The sequence below is a fragment of the Pyrus communis genome, chromosome 13 (genome assembly GCF_041283825.1).
Source record: "Pyrus communis isolate YQ-2024b chromosome 13, ASM4128382v1, whole genome shotgun sequence".
NCBI classification, from domain to species: domain Eukaryota; kingdom Viridiplantae; phylum Streptophyta; class Magnoliopsida; order Rosales; family Rosaceae; genus Pyrus; species Pyrus communis.
The window spans coordinates 15,456,314-15,475,292 of NC_142577.1; the positions used below are offsets into that span (position 1 = coordinate 15,456,314).

General features: G+C 38.0%; 2 protein-coding genes and 1 pseudogene across 3 annotated transcripts; 1 reads left to right on the forward strand and 2 right to left on the reverse strand.

The window, feature by feature from the left end:
- The first annotated feature begins 222 nt into the window (after positions 1-222).
- Positions 223-7,268, forward strand: LOC137737188 (uncharacterized). 2 transcript variants are annotated; one of them, XM_068476591.2, is made up of 15 exons: positions 223-885; positions 1,286-1,444; positions 1,593-1,709; positions 1,832-1,916; positions 2,326-2,434; positions 2,539-2,606; positions 2,686-2,811; positions 2,914-3,857; positions 4,191-4,394; positions 4,503-4,563; positions 5,290-5,403; positions 6,008-6,121; positions 6,214-6,300; positions 6,483-6,558; positions 6,893-7,268. In XM_068476591.2, exons 1-14 carry the CDS (start codon positions 797-799, stop codon positions 6,507-6,509), a joined length of 2,304 nt encoding a protein of 767 aa, XP_068332692.2. In that variant the 5' UTR covers positions 223-796; the 3' UTR covers positions 6,510-6,558; positions 6,893-7,268. The 2 variants fall into 2 exon arrangements, with proteins under 2 accessions (XP_068332692.2, XP_068332693.2); XM_068476592.2 differs by lacking the exon at positions 6,483-6,558 and having other exon boundaries at positions 386-885.
- An 850-nt stretch (positions 7,269-8,118) lies between these two features.
- LOC137736475 (7-deoxyloganetin glucosyltransferase-like) lies at positions 8,119-10,024 on the reverse strand. Its single transcript, XM_068475739.2, has 2 exons — positions 9,496-10,024; positions 8,119-9,240 (listed from the first exon to the last, which is right to left on the reverse strand). Exons 1-2 carry the CDS (start codon positions 10,016-10,018, stop codon positions 8,309-8,311), a joined length of 1,455 nt encoding a protein of 484 aa, XP_068331840.2. The 5' UTR covers positions 10,019-10,024; the 3' UTR covers positions 8,119-8,308.
- A 7,568-nt stretch (positions 10,025-17,592) lies between these two features.
- Positions 17,593-18,763, reverse strand: LOC137736087 (7-deoxyloganetin glucosyltransferase pseudogene; annotated as a pseudogene).
- Positions 18,764-18,979: the final 216 nt, after the last annotated feature.

Genomic DNA, 18,979 nt, shown 5'->3' on the forward strand with positions numbered 1-18,979 from the left:
GGTGGAGGAGAGCAAAACATAATGTAATAAAATAAGACAGAAATTAAGAAAAAAAATAATGTAATACAATAATAGTTTAATTTGACATATCGGATGGAGAGCAAAATATAAAAATATGTCAAAATGCCACATAAGTTGTGAAATTTAAATTTTAGATTCAAAATTTGACATCTTATTTGGAGATGGTCTTATACATCATCGTTTAACAAAATTCAAAACACGTGCTGTTGACACTCAATGACATCACAGCTGAGGTCACAAGGCCAAGGGCATTGTCGTCCAACAACAACTTCCCCTAGGGGTACATCCTCGTTTAACAAAATTCAAAACGCGTGCCGTTGACACTCAACGACACCATAGCTGAGATCACAAGGCCAAGGGCATTGTCGTCCAACAAACAACTTCCCCTAGGGTCCTAGCCGCCTAGCAACCCCCTCCTCTCCCTCCTCTGTCCAATGCCCACCAGAGAAACCCAAGACGGAAATTTCCAAATCCAAATTCCACGGCCACAACCACAGAGGCTCGGACACTCTCCCCTCCCAATTTCCCCTCCCCGCCGACCGGAGATCTCGCCGCCTCGCTCCCCCACCGCCCTACGTCGCGCTCGCCGAAACCGAATCCACCCCCCCACCTCAGTTCAATTCAGTTCGATTCTAACGCCCCTGCTATTCAATTTACACTTTCCACGGCGTCATGATCTGCATGTGAAAATTCGATTGGATTTTTAAGCTATCAATGTGAATTTACCCGTAGAATGCCGGAAAAGCTGAGATTATGACATTTTCCCGGGAAAATTATGAGGGCAGGTTCTTTGTGGGCCGACGAGCCCAATTCTCCGTTCACCTCTGTCCCGCGCGTACCTCAGCCCAATCCGTGCAAGCACAGGTGAATCTTGGACTTTTTTGTTGGATATTGGTGGGAGTTCGATGAGTTTTTGTGTAATTCAGTCACCAAATTGGTGCCTTGTGGATTAATGCTTTTGCAAATTATAACTGTTCATGCTTTGATTGTGTGGTTTTTGCGTGTTGATCATAATTGAATTAGTTCCAATCTGAATTGGGTTTTCAATTGATTTGCTATTCTCGAAATTGGTTAGAATTTAGGAAGAATATTTTTTTTTAGATTGAGGAGGTACCGAGGTATTGTTTTTGGTTGATGTTATTTCAAGTGCTTTTCGTGCTTTGGGAAATGGTTTCGGTGTTGATTTTGTAAATTCGGATTGGAATATTTATTGGGACTGATTTTGGATTTGAAACTGATTTGCACGCATCTGATTAACTGGCAGTGGTAGCAATGTTCTTAGACTGTTAGCACGGAGAGAGGTTTCTCCGCAAACGAAACATTGGTCAAAGAAGCTATGGGGGGAACCTTCTAAGTCTAATTCTGATTCCGTTGGCCCGAAGTTTGAAGCAGCTAGAGATGTTAGACACAGCCTTATCTCATGGTAACTTGCCAATTTATTTAGTCGTTCTCTCTTTATTTTCTTGCAACAAAACAGAAGCAAACTGCTTTTTTTCCTAGTTGTTTGGATTATTTTGCATTCGGTTTGATCTTCCTATTCATGGTTTGTCTTGATATTGAATTGCCTTCAGGGTGGAGGCAGAGTCACTCCAGCATTTGTCTGCCAAATATTGTCCGCTTGTGCCTCCTCCACGGTCAACTATTGCAGCAGCCTTCAGCCCTGATGGAAGGACACTGGCCTCAACTCAGTAAGTCCTACTATGCATATATATCTTGGCCTGGTGTAGGGTTTGGCTAAAGCTTGGTGTTGAGTTATATTTATTCTAGGATTTTATCATTTATTAAATTTCAATTGCAACTGTAACTGCAGCGGAGACCATACAGTTAAGATTATTGATTGCCAAACTGGGATCTGCTTAAAGGTCTTGAGTGGTCACCGTAGGACACCATGGGTGGTAAGTCTACAACACTCGATATTTTGACTCTGAAATTTTTTGTTTTTGTTAGAATACTTGACTTTGATTGTTAGCTTCTTGCTTCAGCTTGCTGCAAGATGCCGTGAACAATTTTGTAAACAGAACCTCAAGAGATTGAGCGAAAAATTGAAGCTTATTTTTCATCCATATTCTTAGAATACCATCTATGCTTAGGATACTAAAATTCTCTCTGCAAGAAGTTTTATGCTTTCATCAGAAGTCTTTGGGTTGCTTTATCCTAAACTTTTTGTTGATGTTGCCGCTTTAATCTAGTTGTTTTATTCATAAACAAACTTGCTGGTTACCAGATCTGACACTTAAGCATAGCTACTGGATACATTTCATTAGCTTGCTGTGCTTTTCTCACCAGCTGGTTGTGCTTTTGCAGGTTAGGTTTCATCCCTTGTTTCCAGACATATTGGCTAGTGGAAGTTTGGATCACGAAGTTCGCTTGTGGGATGCAAAAACGGCAGAGTGTTTAGGATCTCGTGATTTCTGTAAGTTTTAATGTGGATTATCAATCCTTAAAACAAACACTTTATTCTTTTTTTATTAAGTTTGTGTCATGGATATGATTTTTAGTGCTTTTTTCTCCACACAGTGCGTCCCATTGCTTCCATAGCTTTCCATGCCCAAGGTGAGCTGCTTGCAGTTGCGTCAGGTCACAAGGTAAGATCTTTTATTTGGAAATTTTAACTACTGATGCGTAATTCTTATTAATGGCCTTAACCTTTAAATCTTGCATTAGTTGTACATATGGCACTACAATAGGAGAGGGGAGACATCCTCCCCAACCATAGTACTGAAGACACGGCGTTCGCTCCGGGCTGTGCATTTTCACCCTCATGGAGCTCCTTTCCTTTTGACTGCTGAGGTAAATTTTTGGGTAGTCATTTTTCTGCTTCTTTGTTTGTTACAAATATTAATCGTTTCTTTGATTAAATATATTTTAATCATGTCTTTTTCTTATATGTAGGTGAATGACCTTGACTCCTCAGATTCCTCGATGACACTTGCAACTTCTCTGGGTTATTTGCGCTATCCTCCACCTACTGTATATTTGGCAGATGGTCAATCTAGTGATCGTTCTGGTTTGGTAGATGGACTACCTCTTATGTCTTTACCATTTCTGATATGGCCTTCATTTGATAGAGATAATGGGAGAATATCTATGCAGCGTAGTGACGTGGACATTGGTTCAAGTAGTGCACTACAGCGAGTTGATCCTTCTGCTTCAGTGCGGTTGCTAACATATTCAACTCCTTCAGGGCAGTATGAACTTCTGCTGTCCCCAATTGAACCTAGTAGCCCTTCTCCAGCACCAGAAGAGACAGAAACTAATACTTTCTTGAATGAAATGGAAACTGAAGTTTCTCAACCTGCAGTGGACAGTTTAGAGGCTATGGAAGTGCAGCCTGAAGGGAGGAGCAATCATATTTTCCCATTTGGTGACTCAACATATTGGGAATTTCCTTTCTTGCAAGGGTGGTTAATTGGTCAGACCCAAGCTAGCCAACGGAATATGCGGCTGGTAAGTGATGCTACTCAAGATAATCCATCTGCACATGGTGAGATGGATAATCCAGCCATAACTTCCTCAGTAATACCAACCGGTGTGAACCAATCCAGGGTTACTGGAAGATCCAGTACCCGGCATCGTACTTCAAGAACTCATATGGTGTCGACAATTGGATCTAATGAAGGTGCTGGATTCAATAGTATTCCGCATGCTGAAAGTGAGCCTCAACCTGTTGTGAGCAGAATCCAATCTGAACTTGCCAACTCACTCGCTGCAGCAGCAGCTGCAGAGTTGCCTTGCACTGTGAAGCTCAGAATTTGGCCACATGATTTGAAAAATCCTTGTTCTCCCCTTGATGCAGAAAGATGTCGCTTAACCATTCCACATGCTGTACTTTGTAGGTAGTTTTCTTTCTGTTTTAAACGTTCATGGTACTTTATTGCTCTATTTACTTTCACATCGCTTTTAGCTTATTCGTAAGTCTTGCAAAACCAGTACATTGATAAAGGATGCAACATCAGTTGGTAGTTTGTATATACTTTTTTTTTGTCAAAGGCAGTTTGTTTTCACTGGATCTACACCTTTTGCAAAGAAATATTTGATTAGTAGATGATCATGAAATGTTTGGCTATTTGTTCTTTTTTTTCTCTCTTTCAGCATTGCATGGTTGTTTGGACTTTAATAGTATTACTGGCTATATCTTTTTGGATTTTTACTTTCATCATTTGTTTCAGTGAGATGGGTGCCCATTTTTCCCCTTGCGGAAGGTTTTTAGCTGCATGTGTTGCATGTATGTTGCCCCATATGGAAGCTGATCTTGGATTGCAGAGCCAGGTCAACCATGACGTAACAGGGGCATCAACTTCCCCAACTCGACATCCAATTTCAGCTCACCATGTCGTGTATGAGCTCCGGATATATTCCCTTGAGGAAGCAACGTAAATCTTTGACTCCCTATAATATGTGTTATCTTTTCTTACCCCTCTTTTAGCTTTCCATATGCATTTTCCTTCTTTCTACAGCCTGATTTTCTTTTATTTATCTAGATTTGGAATGGTTCTTGCATCCCGGGCAATAAGAGCTGCCCACTGCCTAACATCTATTCAGGTCAGCTACATTTTGAAGATGTATGACTTATTGGCTCATCTTAATCATTAGTTTCTCATTAATTTTCCAACGATTCTGTACTTATTTAACTGTTTCCCCCAAGACTAAAGCAAATCTATAACGGAAACTTAAATGTTTCATTTTAACTGAAAACTAAGGTTAGTAGTCCCATATGGAGTGCATCCCTTGAAATCTCAGCATAAGAGCTCAATGATTCATGCCAATGCTCAGCCTAGCTTTAGTTGAGTTAGAGACTCAGAAGTTATGATAAGATATCTGTTATGTGCTTAGAATGTAATAAATTGCATTTGCGGATAGAATGTAGTAAGTTGCATTTGCATATATTTTTGAAAAGGCATATGCCACCAGAAAATCTAAAGTTGAAGCATGGTGTTGTTATGTAGTGGTATATAAACACATACATACATAGGTATGTTATATGTATGGGGAATCTGTTATAGATTGCCTTGTATTGTTGATGTGTGATCGTGTTGTTTCAATATTCAATCCAACAGCTGATGGTATATGACTTAGATTTCCAATGCACTGCCATTATGATTAGAACAAATAAGCAATAAATTGATAATTTTTTTATATGCAAAAGATTCATGACTTAATCATTTGAAGTTTTTTTTTTTTCCTTTATATTTCTTTTTGATCAAGCAAAGAATTTGTATTTTCATCGTACACTTATTCCATTTTGTTATTCCTTGATTTTTGTGGCAGTTCTCTCCTACGTCAGAGCATATATTACTTGCCTATGGCCGTCGTCACAGTTCACTTCTTAAGAGTGTTGTCATTGATGGAGAGACTACAGTGCCTATTTACACCATTCTGGAGGTAAGGTTTTTTAGTTGTCTTCTGCCCCTCCCTCTTCATTTTAGTTTTAACTTTTAAACATTAAAGTTACTCTTTTTTATTTTTTTCAAGTCTATGACTCATTTCAGAATGGGTGTTTCAATCAATTTTTAAAGTAACATACAGAAACTTATGTCAAATTTAATCTGCTTCTAATAAATAAATGACAAGGATATGAAATTCTTATGAATTGTGGTCGAGACTAATGTATGCAACCTAAGTTAGATTGCACTAGTCTTAGAGTGGAAAAAGTGTGCAAGTGCCCTATACTACAATGGTGGAAAGGTGTTGAGCCCTTGCGTGACGGCGTGGGTTCAAACCCCGCTGGTGGCTAATCTAACAAAATCTATCATTTGACAAAAAAAGAAAAAGAGAGTGGAAAAAGTGAATTTGGTGCAAACTAAAAGTCATTTACAGCTGAACCCGTGGATGCAATAGATTTTATGTCAACTTTCTTATAAATTTGACGGTAGTTGTGCCTTGTGGTTCTACTGTGAGTTTGCGTGATATAAACTTTATGTGTTACAGTTGTTCTTGGTTGTCCTCTATTATGAGTGTTCATGTAACATTCTTAGTTGTTATTCAGGTCTACAGAGTTTCTGATATGGAACTTGTGAGAGTTCTTCCTAGTGCAGAGGATGAGGTCAACGTAGCTTGCTTTCATCCTTCAGTTGGAGGCGGCCTCGTCTATGGAACCAAGGTAAGCAATTCAGTTTTCGTAAGCTTGTTTTAATTGTTTGGCTTCTCCACCAATTTCCACAACTCACAATGTTTTCATGTTGTGAAATGCAGGAAGGGAAGTTAAGGATCCTCCAATATGATAGTTTTCATGGCACGAATCAGACAACGTCCGCTTTTCTTGATGAAAACATGCTTGAGGTGCAACATGACCCCAATGGACAGTTTGTCTTTTTATTGTTCTTTATTTTTGTATGCAGTTATGCCTTCATGTTTTGGTTTTTTAGTTGCTGCAAAATCAAAGTGGTCATCCTCCATCTTTACATGTCTACTTACTTTTCTTAGCTGTTCATTCTCCTGATGTTACCAATCTATTTTTCTAGGTTTCGACATATGCCTTGGAATGCTAGGAACTAGCCATCATTTTCCACTTGGGAGACGAACCACTCAGCTTAGCCGGTCTGTTTCTCTTTTTGAAGATCTATTGCATTAAGATTTTGTTAAATTAATTTTACTTCCAGCATCAACGTGTAGGATGGATAACTTTGGAGTATTATGCCTTTAACATTACACTTATTTTCTAGAGGTTTTGGTGATGTGTTGAGGTTTTTCTTGAGTATGGATTCCTCCTTTTTCTTTGCACATAGAAATTATAGGAGTGGCATGGATTGAATATGCTTGGTGGGTTTATAAGCTACGTCCTTAGGAAATAAGGTCTAATATTAGTTTACTTTCGGATGGCTCCAGTTTCTTGGGGGAAGAAACTTACGATGGCCCTATGTTTTCCTTTCAGGATGAAATAACGGTGTATCCATGAACCTGAAGATCGTGCCTGAATTACACAGAATTTGTATACGTATAACAGTTAACCCTGTACCTGACTGTTGCTTCTCCAGTCGAAATGCCTGTGAAACGCTCCATTAAGAATAAATAAAAAATACAGCTTTGTAATTTTTCTTTATTGTATGTTTAGAGTATATGTTGTTTAAATTACTAGGGAATGTAATTTAACAAGGGAACTGATGTTATTGTATATGCTTGTTCGGTTCCATCGGACATTGTTAGGAATGTAATTGATTTTCTTTCGTCTGTCTTGAACAAAGGCATTGTGTGTGTTTAGGCCCTTGTATGTTGGCCTTCGCTGTAAAAAGAAAGCAAGATTTCGAATCGATTTCGCTTTTTATCCTATGTACAATTCTACATGTACCATCTTCTGTCGAATACTCTTATTCGAGCTTATTCGAGCTTATAAACATGGAAATCCTTGAAACAAGGAATTGATCTTCCCTTATTTTGATTATGCAAGCTCTGTAGATGCCATACATGTCACGCACAAACGATGCATCAGGTTAGGTTGGAACAGTTGTTCGTTTAGTCCCATACCTCCGACAGTGCAATCTTGACGCAAGAAGCGATTATCGTTGCTGAAAGTAGCGATGTTCCGGCGGTGCTCATCAAGTTTCGTCCACTTCGAGTTTGGTCTGCGGTTTTACAGGAGGCAAGACAATTACTCAGATTATTTTCAGACAAGTAGTAATTGTACATCACCAAGACTCCGACATTAGCAGCACTCCTGTCGTTATTTGTTGCTTGAAAGGACAAGACACACCAATTTTGATCAACCTTTTCGACAAAATGTTCCACGCATATGTCGTAGACACCCCAACATTTTTCAAACTCGATTCTCCAGCAATCAGAATCACACCTGTACTCGAGGCGAAGTTGCCTACAATGATAAATCCCTAAATAATTTGGAACTAAGTAATTCAAAATTAATGGTTAAAAGAAGAGTTATAGGGTGACAATGTTTAATAAAATTCTAAAACCTTGTATGTAATTAAATTCGAATTTAGAGAACTAATTTCTTTTAAAAATAAAATAAAATGGAATCAGGTTTTAGCGTCGTATGGAAGAAGAAGACGTTGTAATGAGTTTGTAGAAATTTTGGATACCAACAAGAAAAATGAATCTGTAGACTATCACTGATCTAAAGAACCTTATTTGATAAGATCCCACCGAATCAAAAAGCCAATTCATCCATTAAATCAACTTACAAATCATTTCAAACGCTTAGAACAGCTGAAAAACCCTAAATTTGATCAAATGTAGAAAAGGTTTCGGACACTTGAACCCCTGGGTTGATTTGGTAAAGAAAGAAAGTGACCAAGTTCAACGAGAAAATTTGGCGAAATTATTAGACGTACGATCTTCAGCTTTTTCTTAGTAGCACTTGATTCACAAAATTGTCCAAGTTTGTGGACGATGAACCATGTGGAGCAGTGGCTTCTTCTGCCAGTTGCTTCCACTCCATGACCTTATTTTTCATTTGCTTACCTTTCTCTCCCTCCATTAACTCTATAACGAGCTTCTCTACTTCATCTCTCTTCACATCGTAAATAATCTCCATGCCGATACCCCATTTTTTACAAACACAATAACAGTTCGTTTGCTGGTCAGAGAAGCATGGCAAACATAGCATAGGCACGCCTGCGCATAGGCTCTCGATCGTTGAATTCCAACCGCTATGGGTTAAAAATCCTCCGACTGATGAGTGCTCCAGGACTTGCTCTTGTGGGCACCAACTCGCTATTAGACCTCTTTCCTTCGTCTCCGCGACAAACTCAGGTTGAAAAATGGCCGATTCACGAACGACAAGATCAGGTCTAATCACCCAAAAGAAGGGCACCTTGCTATTTGCCAGTCCCCACCCAAACTCAACGAGATGTTCCGGTGTTACGAATGCTAAGCTGCCAAAATTCACATAAACAACTGAGTTTGGTGCCTTAGAATTTAGCCATTGGAGGCACTCAGTTTCCTCTTTCCATAGACTATATCCCATAGCCTTCAAAGGGGGCTCTGGTATCCTATTGAGGAGTAACTGGTGAGGGCCAATGGGGTAAACACGCGGAAACATGGACGAGAGAGAATCCAAAACTTCATGCTCCAATGCATCAAAAGTGTGAATAACAATTGCTGAACCCTTCTTGAATTTTTGAATTGATTCCAAGCAGAAGACCCAGCCTATGTCATTGGGATCTGTAGTAATAAAGTTGTTTGGAAGATCCCTTAACCTGATATCTTTCATTCCTGGAACCCAATCTAAAACCTTGTCCAGAAAGCCATTTGTTAACCAACTCTCCTCTGCAAATACCCAAGTAAAGAAAAATTAGTTTTATTCACTACTGGTTCAAAAAATGAGCTTTTATGTGTCTTAATTAATGTCCCGTTTGATAACTACGTCGTTTTTAGTTTTCATTTATTTGAAAACTAAAATTGAAATGGTTGTTAAACGAGCCATAAGTCTAAAATTTGTTGAGTTGTTCTCTTGGTTTAAATCAAGGGAAACAATATAAAACTGAAACCGTTAATTAAGTGCTTCAACAGTATCTCTTTCACCTTTGAGTGGGGCAAGTCCTTTTTCCTCCAAAGTTGGATATTGATTGAAGCCCATGAAGCTGCTTGCAGAAATAGTGAAGAAGAGTACGACAGGGATTCCAACTTCTTCAGCTGCTGTGACTGTGAAAGCCATCCAACCATCCGAAACAATGTGACTCACTGGAGGAATATTGTTGCAAGTTGCTGAATGGTCAAGTTTCATGAGGATGTCACGAAATGGAGCTGTGAAGTTTTTCCCGATTGACTCAGCAAGCGAAATCAAATCTTGAGTGGTATCTTCATCTGAACTTTGAAGGCCATCTGGCATGGTTTCAAACCGAAAATCAGGCAAGCCGTCGAGGGAGTCGGGACCTAGAGATTTTAGATAGAGTTTGTGATTGAACTCAGTGTTGACAAAGGTGATATGAAAACCTCTATGGTGGAGGAGTTTCGCAAATTTGAGCATTGCCTTTATGTGGCTTTGAGCTGGAAAAGGGATGCAAAGAAGATGAGGCTTTTTGTTGCCTACTTCTTTGGAACCCATTTTAGATTGTTTTTGTGTTATGTGTAATTGCATTCTCACAAGTGCAGTGTTTTATAGAGTTAGACAACATTTCTGCGTGAGTCTATTATAATGACTGGAAGCGCTTTTGATGAAAATACTTTTAGAATTAATCCTTACTAAAAATACAAGTGAATTATAAAAAAGCACTTGAAGTGCTTCCTACAAGAATCACATAATTAGTGTTTCTTCCAAAAAGAACTTCCAAGTGTTTTTGGAACCCAAAAACACTTTCACCAAAAATACTTTCTTTCATTTTAAAACCAATAGTATAACAAATAAACAACGATTATAATAATCTTCATCATCTTCTGTGTGTTTCTTCCTAGCTAAAGAATGAAGTGTCACGATATGCTACTCCAAAGTTGGGTAAATTTAGTAGAGCAAAAATTATGGACCGGCGATGTATAGCATTTGGAAACTAGGAACCTCCAAAAACAAGATACGAAAAGAAAAAGACAACCTATATATAAAATGGGTTTTTATCACAAATAATTCTTAAAATTGATCTATCTCATCATTTAGGTCTCTTAATTTGAAAATTAATCAATGTCGTCTCTAAAATTGTCTACCGCAAATCAATTTGTTCTCTACCATTTAATTCCATTAAGTTTTCTGTTTGTTTGCTAATGTACCACACTTGTGGCCAATGCAACTAATGATTTAGTGTCATGTAAGGTCATCTTCAACTTATCCGATCAAAATGTCAGAAGGCTGAAAATAGCCTGAAATAACACAAAAATCATTTTTAACCGAGAACTAGACCAAATGACTCGTATGCTTCACCGGGCAAAAAAAACAAAGAAATCAGGCCAACCGGCTGGCTCATCTAGCCCCGGGCCGACCTCTCTTCCTCTCGCACCCCCTCATTCGCTTGCTTGTCTGACCATCTCGCAGCACCAAAAATGGAGAAAGCGATCAACAGGCAGCGTGTTCTACTCGACCACCTCCGCCCTCCCTCTACCTACTCTTCTTCTCCTCTCTCCGTAAGCCTCTCTCCTTCTCCTCTTAATCCAACACCTATGACTACGAATAGCCTATCGCACAAAAAATCTCAGAAGCTCTTTACTTTTCTCTGCGGTTCGATCTTTAATTTTCTCTGCGGTTCTTTGCTTGTTTGATTGGTTGAATCCCTGCGGTTGCAATGGCGGAAAGGGAGAGGGGCCAGCGATCGGGATCGATCTCGGAACGACTTACTCGTGCGTCGGTATTTGGCAACACTATCGTGTCGAGATCATCGCCAATGAGCAGGGCAACTGGACGACGCCGTCTTATGTGGCGTTCACTGACACGGATAGGCTGATCGGCGATGCGGCCAAGAACCAGGTGAATTATGAAAATACTTCATAATTAATCCTTTTAGAATTAATTCTTACTAAAAATACAAGTGAATTATGAAAAAACACCTTGAAGTGTTTCCTACAAGAATCACATAATTAGTGTTTCTTCTAAAAAGAACTTCCAAGTGTTTGTGGGTTCACCAAAAATACTTTCGTTCATTTTAAAACCAATAGTATAATAAATAAACAACGATTATAATAATCTTCATCATCATCTGTGTGTTTCTTCCTAGCTAAAGAATGAAGTGTCACGATATGCTACTCAAAAGTTGGGTAAATTTAGTAGAGCAAAAATTATGGCGCCGGCGATGTACAGTTTTTGGAAACTAGGAACCTCCAAAAACAAGATACGAAAAGAAAAAGACAACCTATATATAAAAAGGATTTTTATCACAAATAATCCTTAAAATTGATCTATCTCATCATTTAGGTCTCTTAATTTGAAAATTAATCAATGTCGTCTCTGAAATTATCTACCGCAAATCAATTTGTTCTCTACCATTTAATTCCGTTAATTTTTATGTTTGTTTGCTGATGTACCACACTTGTGGCCAATGCAACCAATGATTTAGTGTCATGTAAGGTTATCTCCAATCGATCCAATCAAAGGATCAAAAGGCTAAAAATAGCCTGAAATAACACGAAAATCGTTTTTAATCAAGAAGTAGGCCAAATGACTCGTATGCTCCATCGGGCCAAAAAAACAAAGAAATCAGGCCAACCGGCTGGCTCATCTAGCCCCGGGCCGGCCTCTCTTCCTCTCGCACCCCCTCATTTGCTTGCTTGTCTGACCATCTCGCAGCACCAATGGAGAAAGCGATCAGCAGGCAGCGTGTTCTGCTCGACCAACTCCGCCCTCCCTCCGCCTACTCTTCTTCTTCTCTCTCCGTAAGCCTCTCTCCTTCTCCTCTTAATCCAACACTTATGACTACGAATAGCCTATCGCACAAAAAATCTCAGAAGCTCTTTACTTTTCTCTGCGGTTCGATCTTTAATTTTCTCTGCAGTTCTTTGCTTGTTTGATTGGTTGAATCCCTGCGGTTGCAATGGCGGAAAGGGAGAGGGGCCAACGATCAGGATCGATCTCAGAACGACTTACTCGTGCGTCCGTATTTGGCAACACGATCGTGTCGAGATCATCGCCAAAGATCAGGGCAACTGGACGACGCCGTCTTATGCGGCGTTTACTGACACGGAGAGGCTGATCGGCGATGCGGCCAAGAACCAGGTCGCCATGAATCCCGTCAACACCGTCTTCGGTAAGAACCGAAGAAATACTTTCCTTTTTGTTGCCAGATTTTTATGTTATGGTGTAATTTTGCCTTGCATGTTAGAATTTTTCTATTGCTTGAATTCTTAGAGAAAGAGTTCAATTTCCTTGAAAGTATGACTTTCTGTTCCGACCGTATGACTTGTCTAAGGACTTTTGTTGCAGATTGAACCTATAACAAAAAGAATAACATTTTATTATAAGAAAACACTGTAACCATAATACTGAAGCAATTTGAGAGTACAAATTTCCCGTTATTGCTTATTACTAATGAGGTTAGAAGTTTCAACCTAAGCAGGATTAGGTGTAATCCAATCACATATTCGCAACCAACATATGTTGATGAAAATAATCAATGAAGGTTAATATTTCCATTGTCCTGCTCCTTCAAAAGCTGATGAATATTATCAGTGAATTTTGTCACATGGTTATGTTTGGTCTATGATCCTCTGATCTCTTCGGTTGGAGATGGTAAAAAATATGATCTGGTATTATTTATTAAAATATTAATTTCTTAGAGAATTATAGGACTAAAACGAGCATTATGACCCTTATTTGGTTGGGGATCGCCTAAATGATACCAATCTTATTATTTAGCCAAATAAAATAATTTACAAAAAAAAAAAAAAAAAAAAAAAAAAAACCAGTCCGAGCTGCGTCTCTCGCTCATCGTTCCGGCGACATAGTTGCAGAGCCCTTCCGAGAACTCAGTTTGAGAGTATGTGTGCTGTTGTCAGAGGGCGGAGAAAGCAAGAAAGATGGGTACAAGAGTAGCAACGTAGCTGTTGCAGAAAGAAAACGAAATTGCAAGCGGCGTTGTAAGTAGATCGACGGATAGAAGACGTGTCGCATCACGGCACGGGCTACGCTGCTGCATGGTCGAGGGAAGGATGTGCAGAGGGAGAATGGGTGGATGGTCGACCCAACAGATCAACGGACGCCGTCGGAGAAAAGGGTTGTGGTTGGTGGTTGGTCGTTGGGATTTGGGATTTGGAAGAATGAGTGGTTGTTGGGATCTGGCAGAAGTGGTGGCTGGGTTGTGGTCAGTGCCGGTCCAAAGATTTTTGAGGCCCGGGTGAAGTCAAAAAATGTACCTTCATTTCATATAAAAAAAAATATTTGTTTTCACACGTAAAATATCAATAAAATTATATTTAGAAAAACATTTTAAACTCAATAATTTAGAAATACAAAATTAATTAATTTTTTTGTATTAAGAAAAGGAAACTAAAAAACTTCGGGCTTTCTAGTAGATAGAATATGAGTTTTGTTTTCCATCTGAACTTTTAAAGTATTTTTGTATAAATCGTAAGTTGTTTTTTCTTATTTACTAACCTTGTCAATATAAGACTGAAAAAATATTAATGCTTTTGAGTCTTTAAGGATATGTATAAGTAATGAATGAACACTAAATTAAACCTTTTGATGACACGTAATATTATTTGCAAATTTGGTCTAAAGATTTAGTCCACGCATTATTTTTTGCTGAAGATTAGACTTGAATTGGAACAGATATTTAAAAATAGCAACCCACATAACTACTAGCTAGTAAATAAATTAACAACCAAATAAAAATTTGTAAAAATTGAAAAAAATAACATGCATATACCATTTCAAACTTAGGACCTCTCATTAATTTTAAACAACAATAACCATTGATTCTAATTAAACTTCTTGATCATTTAGCCAAATTTTATAAATTTATGCTGTTATGAAAAGAAATTTGTAAAAATATAAATAAGCACACATAGTGTTTTGAACCTAAGACCTCTTCATTCATTTTAAACAACAAAACGACCAGCTCTAGTTAAATTTCTTTCTCACTAAATCAAATTTTATAAATTTATACTCTTATAAAAATATATATAAATATATCAACCTAATAATTTTGATGCTCCTAATTTTTTTGGGCCTTGAACAGTCATCTTGCTCGCATTGGGCCTGGGCCGGGCCTGATTATGGCTAACAGGTTGGCTTAGACTTGGATGAGAACTTGAGTGGACGATGATGCTGCCTGCTTCTTCCTTCTTTTTTTTTCTTTTTCTTTTTGAGTTTTAGATATTCAAAATTTTTACAGGTTTTTAAATTCATTTTTTTATGGTTTTATATGATTTTTCCACATGGCATTACTTAATTGGACATGTGGGCTCTACTTGTACGCTCTGTCAGCAAATCAACAGAAAACTTGACGGAATTAAACGGCGAGGACCAAATTGTTTTGCAGTAATCAATTTCAGGAACGACATTAATTGATTTTCAAATTAAGGGACCAACATGATGAGTTAGACCAATTGCAAGAACCATTTGTGATAAAAATCCGATATAAAATGACCTATTATTATTATTGTTTAAGCAATCTCTGATTCCCTGCCCTTGGATTTACGCCTAACTATATGTGATGCAAGAAATCTAAGCAAGGTCTCTCATCCGTTGGACTACCCATCTATTTTTTGATGCAAAACGATAGCGATTTAATAATAATCAAATAAGAAATTTTTGATAAGAACGTCACAAGATGTGATCTAGAGGTTTTTCAAATAAAAAGAAATAACACGATCGGTGCAAAATCATGTTGCATTGTATGATCTGTGAATAACTTATAATAAAAGTTTGAAATTCATTGGTTACAATAATCCAAATATTCTGGCACACATTATTTATAAGCTTAAATTCGTATTTTAAATTTAAATGCATATGGTTGCATGGTCTCGTTTGGCAGCTCGGACTGTACTGTCTATTTTTGTCGGATAGAATAAATAGTTATCGGATGGTACTGACTAAATTAGTTGAGCGTTTGGTGCAGTACTAGACTAATGACTGTATTATTCATACGGTATCGAATAAGAATTCAATGTAATTATCTAAAAACCCAAATACTTTTCAAATCCTAAACTTCAAAATAAAAAGCAAATTAAAAAGCCCCAAATTAAGCAAAATCTAAATTTTTTTTTAAAAAAATTGCACAGATGAAATTTTTCCTAATTTCCAAGTTTTATCATCATTCTCAACCAAGATTCCAGAATAAACCCATATCACTTTTAACTCTACTGAGGGTGTGGCACTAACTTGACCAATAATCTCAGCTAAAATACTGTTACTACGTAGTTTTTCCAACACCAAATCTAAGTTATTCCAGCTTACCTCAATAACCAAACCAAGTTCTTTAGCAAAAAGCGTTTGGAATAGGCTCTTCCCATGTGAAGTCAAGTCCAAATTAATGCCAAAATTCCCAAAAAATGCCATTTCAAGGGCATAGACCAGTAGCCCACCTTCACTAATATCATGACCAGCAGAGATCAATTCGTCAGAAAGAAGGTCCAACAAAATTATCCAATTCAAATTCGATGGGGAGAACCCAATTCAAATTCTCAGCCAAGATTCCAAAATAAACCCAAACCATATCAGAAAAACCCAATTCGAATTCGACTATTGTGAATGAGAATGAAACTCTCTTTGTACGATGCTTGGCGCGACAAGGAGAGCAGCGACGAGGAGAGTAGCGACGGCAAGAAAAGGCTATGGGTAGATCGATGTCGGCGAGAGGAGGCGACAGGAAGAACGACGACGGCTATAGGAGACGATGGGGAGAATGACGACAGCAAGAGGGACGACGGCTTGAGGAGGTGTCGTGGAGAATGAAGTGTGAGAGAGAGAAAAGGAAACCAAACTAATAATCCACTCATTTTGGAAGGGTTTATTAAGAAGGTGTATAGCCGACTAAACAAGCAGACTGATTAGAGCATCTCCAAAGGAAATATCAAATTTTAAACATCAAAATGATAGTTGATAACTTATGTGGCAATTTGACATTTTGTATAATATTTTGCTCCACTAGATATGTTAAATAATAATGTCAATTAATAAACTTTTTATCTTTTTGTGGAGCCCAATGATTAAGGCAACCAATCAAATATTTCAAAAACATAACAACATTTATTATATATTATATTAATCTATTAAAATATCAATTAATAAATTTGACATTTGCTGTCAAATTTGACAGCAAAAGACTTTGTCTTCAAATGACTCAGCGCCACCTAAGAAATTGAAGGCTTAGTTGGAAAAAGTTTGCTGCCATTTTTTACTAATGGATGTCTACGTGGTAATTTTGACATCTATTTTAGAGATGCTCTTAAATTAATCTGGTGACTATTTAATACGAGAGGACACCAAACGGCCTGGTTTGTATTATTAATCCGATTTGATCCCTTATACGATCTGCCAAACGAGACCTTAGTAAGTTCTCGAAGCAATTTATGAAGTAAAATTTCTCCTACCACTGCACCGCACCATACAAAGATGACAAGCAACTTTTTTCTCTCTTTTTACAAGAACCAATACAAAGATTTTCATTATTAAGTGCATGATCGTGTTAATATATCTATTTTTAATGGCCAATTTATTAATCAGGAAAGAAATTTGCACAATGAACAATAATGGTAAAATATTTAAACGATCACGAGAAATGAAAGAAGTTAGTACGGATTTGCTACAAAGGCTACAAATGTGACAACCTTGAAAAGACATGCCCACTAAGTGAGACATCACAACAACTTAAACTACACTATTTAATTATTCTCTATCTTTAAATCAAATTCAAGACTGAATGACTAGGCATCTTTAATTACTCGGTAAATAAGAGAACATTTATTTTTGAAATAGCTAGACAAAAATAGTAACGTTGAAGTTTATATGAATCTCAAGTCAAGAGGTAATCAGTTTTTGAAACAAAATGTTTCCACATCGCCCTCTTGGAATGTGACAAATGTTGATTTATATCCATTGATCATGTGAAGATAACATATGTAGCAACTGAAAATTACCACCACAAAGTTTCATGAGGTTGTCAAAGTTTTAGGAGAGTGTATTTAATTGAGAGTTTGAGAAATTTTAATAGATTTATAAATCCATGAAAATTTATGGAATTTAATTGATTTGTTGAGATTTTATATAAAATTTTGATTCAATTCCCTCGAAATTGTCGAAGTTTTTCTTGATAGCACTTGATTCACAAAATTGTGTAAGTTTGTAGATGAAGAACCATGTGGACTAGCGGCGACTTCTGCGAGTTTCTTCCACTCCATGACCTTATTTTTCATCTTCTTACCTTTCTCTCCTTCCATTAACTCTTTAACAAGCTTCTCTACTTCATCTCTCTTCACATCATTACTAATCTCCATGCCAACCCCCCACTCCTTGCACGCATAGCAACAGTTTGTTGGCTGGTCATTAGAGCATGGCCAACACAGCATAGGCACACCTGCGCATAGACTCTCAATGGTCGAATTCCAACCGCTGTGTGTTAAAAAACCTCCAACTGATGGGTGCTCAAGGACTTGTTCTTGAGGGCACCAACTTGCTATTAGACCTCTTTCCTTATTCTCCGCGACCAACTCCGGTGGCAAAATCACAGATTCACCAACAACAAGATCAGGTCTGATTACCCAAATAAAGGGAAGCTTGCTGTTTGCTAGTCCCCAACCAAACTCGACAAGCTGTTTTGGTGTTACGAACGCTAAACTGCCAAAATTCACATAAACAACCGAATTTAGGGACTTGGAATTTAGCCATTTGAAGCACTCAGTTTCTTTTTTCCATAGACCGTATCCAGTAGTATGCAGAGGATGCTCCGGCATCTGGTTGAGAAGCAATTGGAGAGGACCAATCGCATAAACAACTGGAAGCAAGGACGAAAAAGCATCCAACACATCTTTCTCTAATGCATCAAAACTATGAACAACAACTGCTAAACTGAACTGCCAAAGTAAATGTAATAACCTCCTGTAGATCTCCGATCTAAAGAGCACCATGCCCAATCTGCATCAGAAAAGGCATGAAGAGATGGAACTTGAGAACACTTGGAGAACCGTAATCCCAGGTCAAGGGAGCCCTTGAGATATCGGAGAATGCGTTTCACTGCTTACATATGGGAGATCCTTGGATTGTGCATAAACTGACAAACCAAATTAACAGCAAAATTGAGATCAGGCGAGTCCAGGTTAAGTACTGAAGAGCTCCAACTATAGAACAATATTCAGAAGCATTTGCAAGCAGAGGAGAAGTGTGATCAACCTTAGTGGTACTGAGAGGAGTGGTGCAGGGCTTGGCACCTTCCATGCATGCTTTGGTCAGGAGATCCAAGATATACTTAGTTTGATTGATAAAGATACCTGAAGATGATCTTTTGACTTCAATTCCAAGGAAATAATGAAGAACACCAAGATCCTTGATGGGAAAAAGAGCACTGAGGTGGGTAATGACTTTTTGACAAGCTGCAGATGATGGTCCAGTCACTAAGATATCATCCACATAGACTAGGATGAATACTAAAGT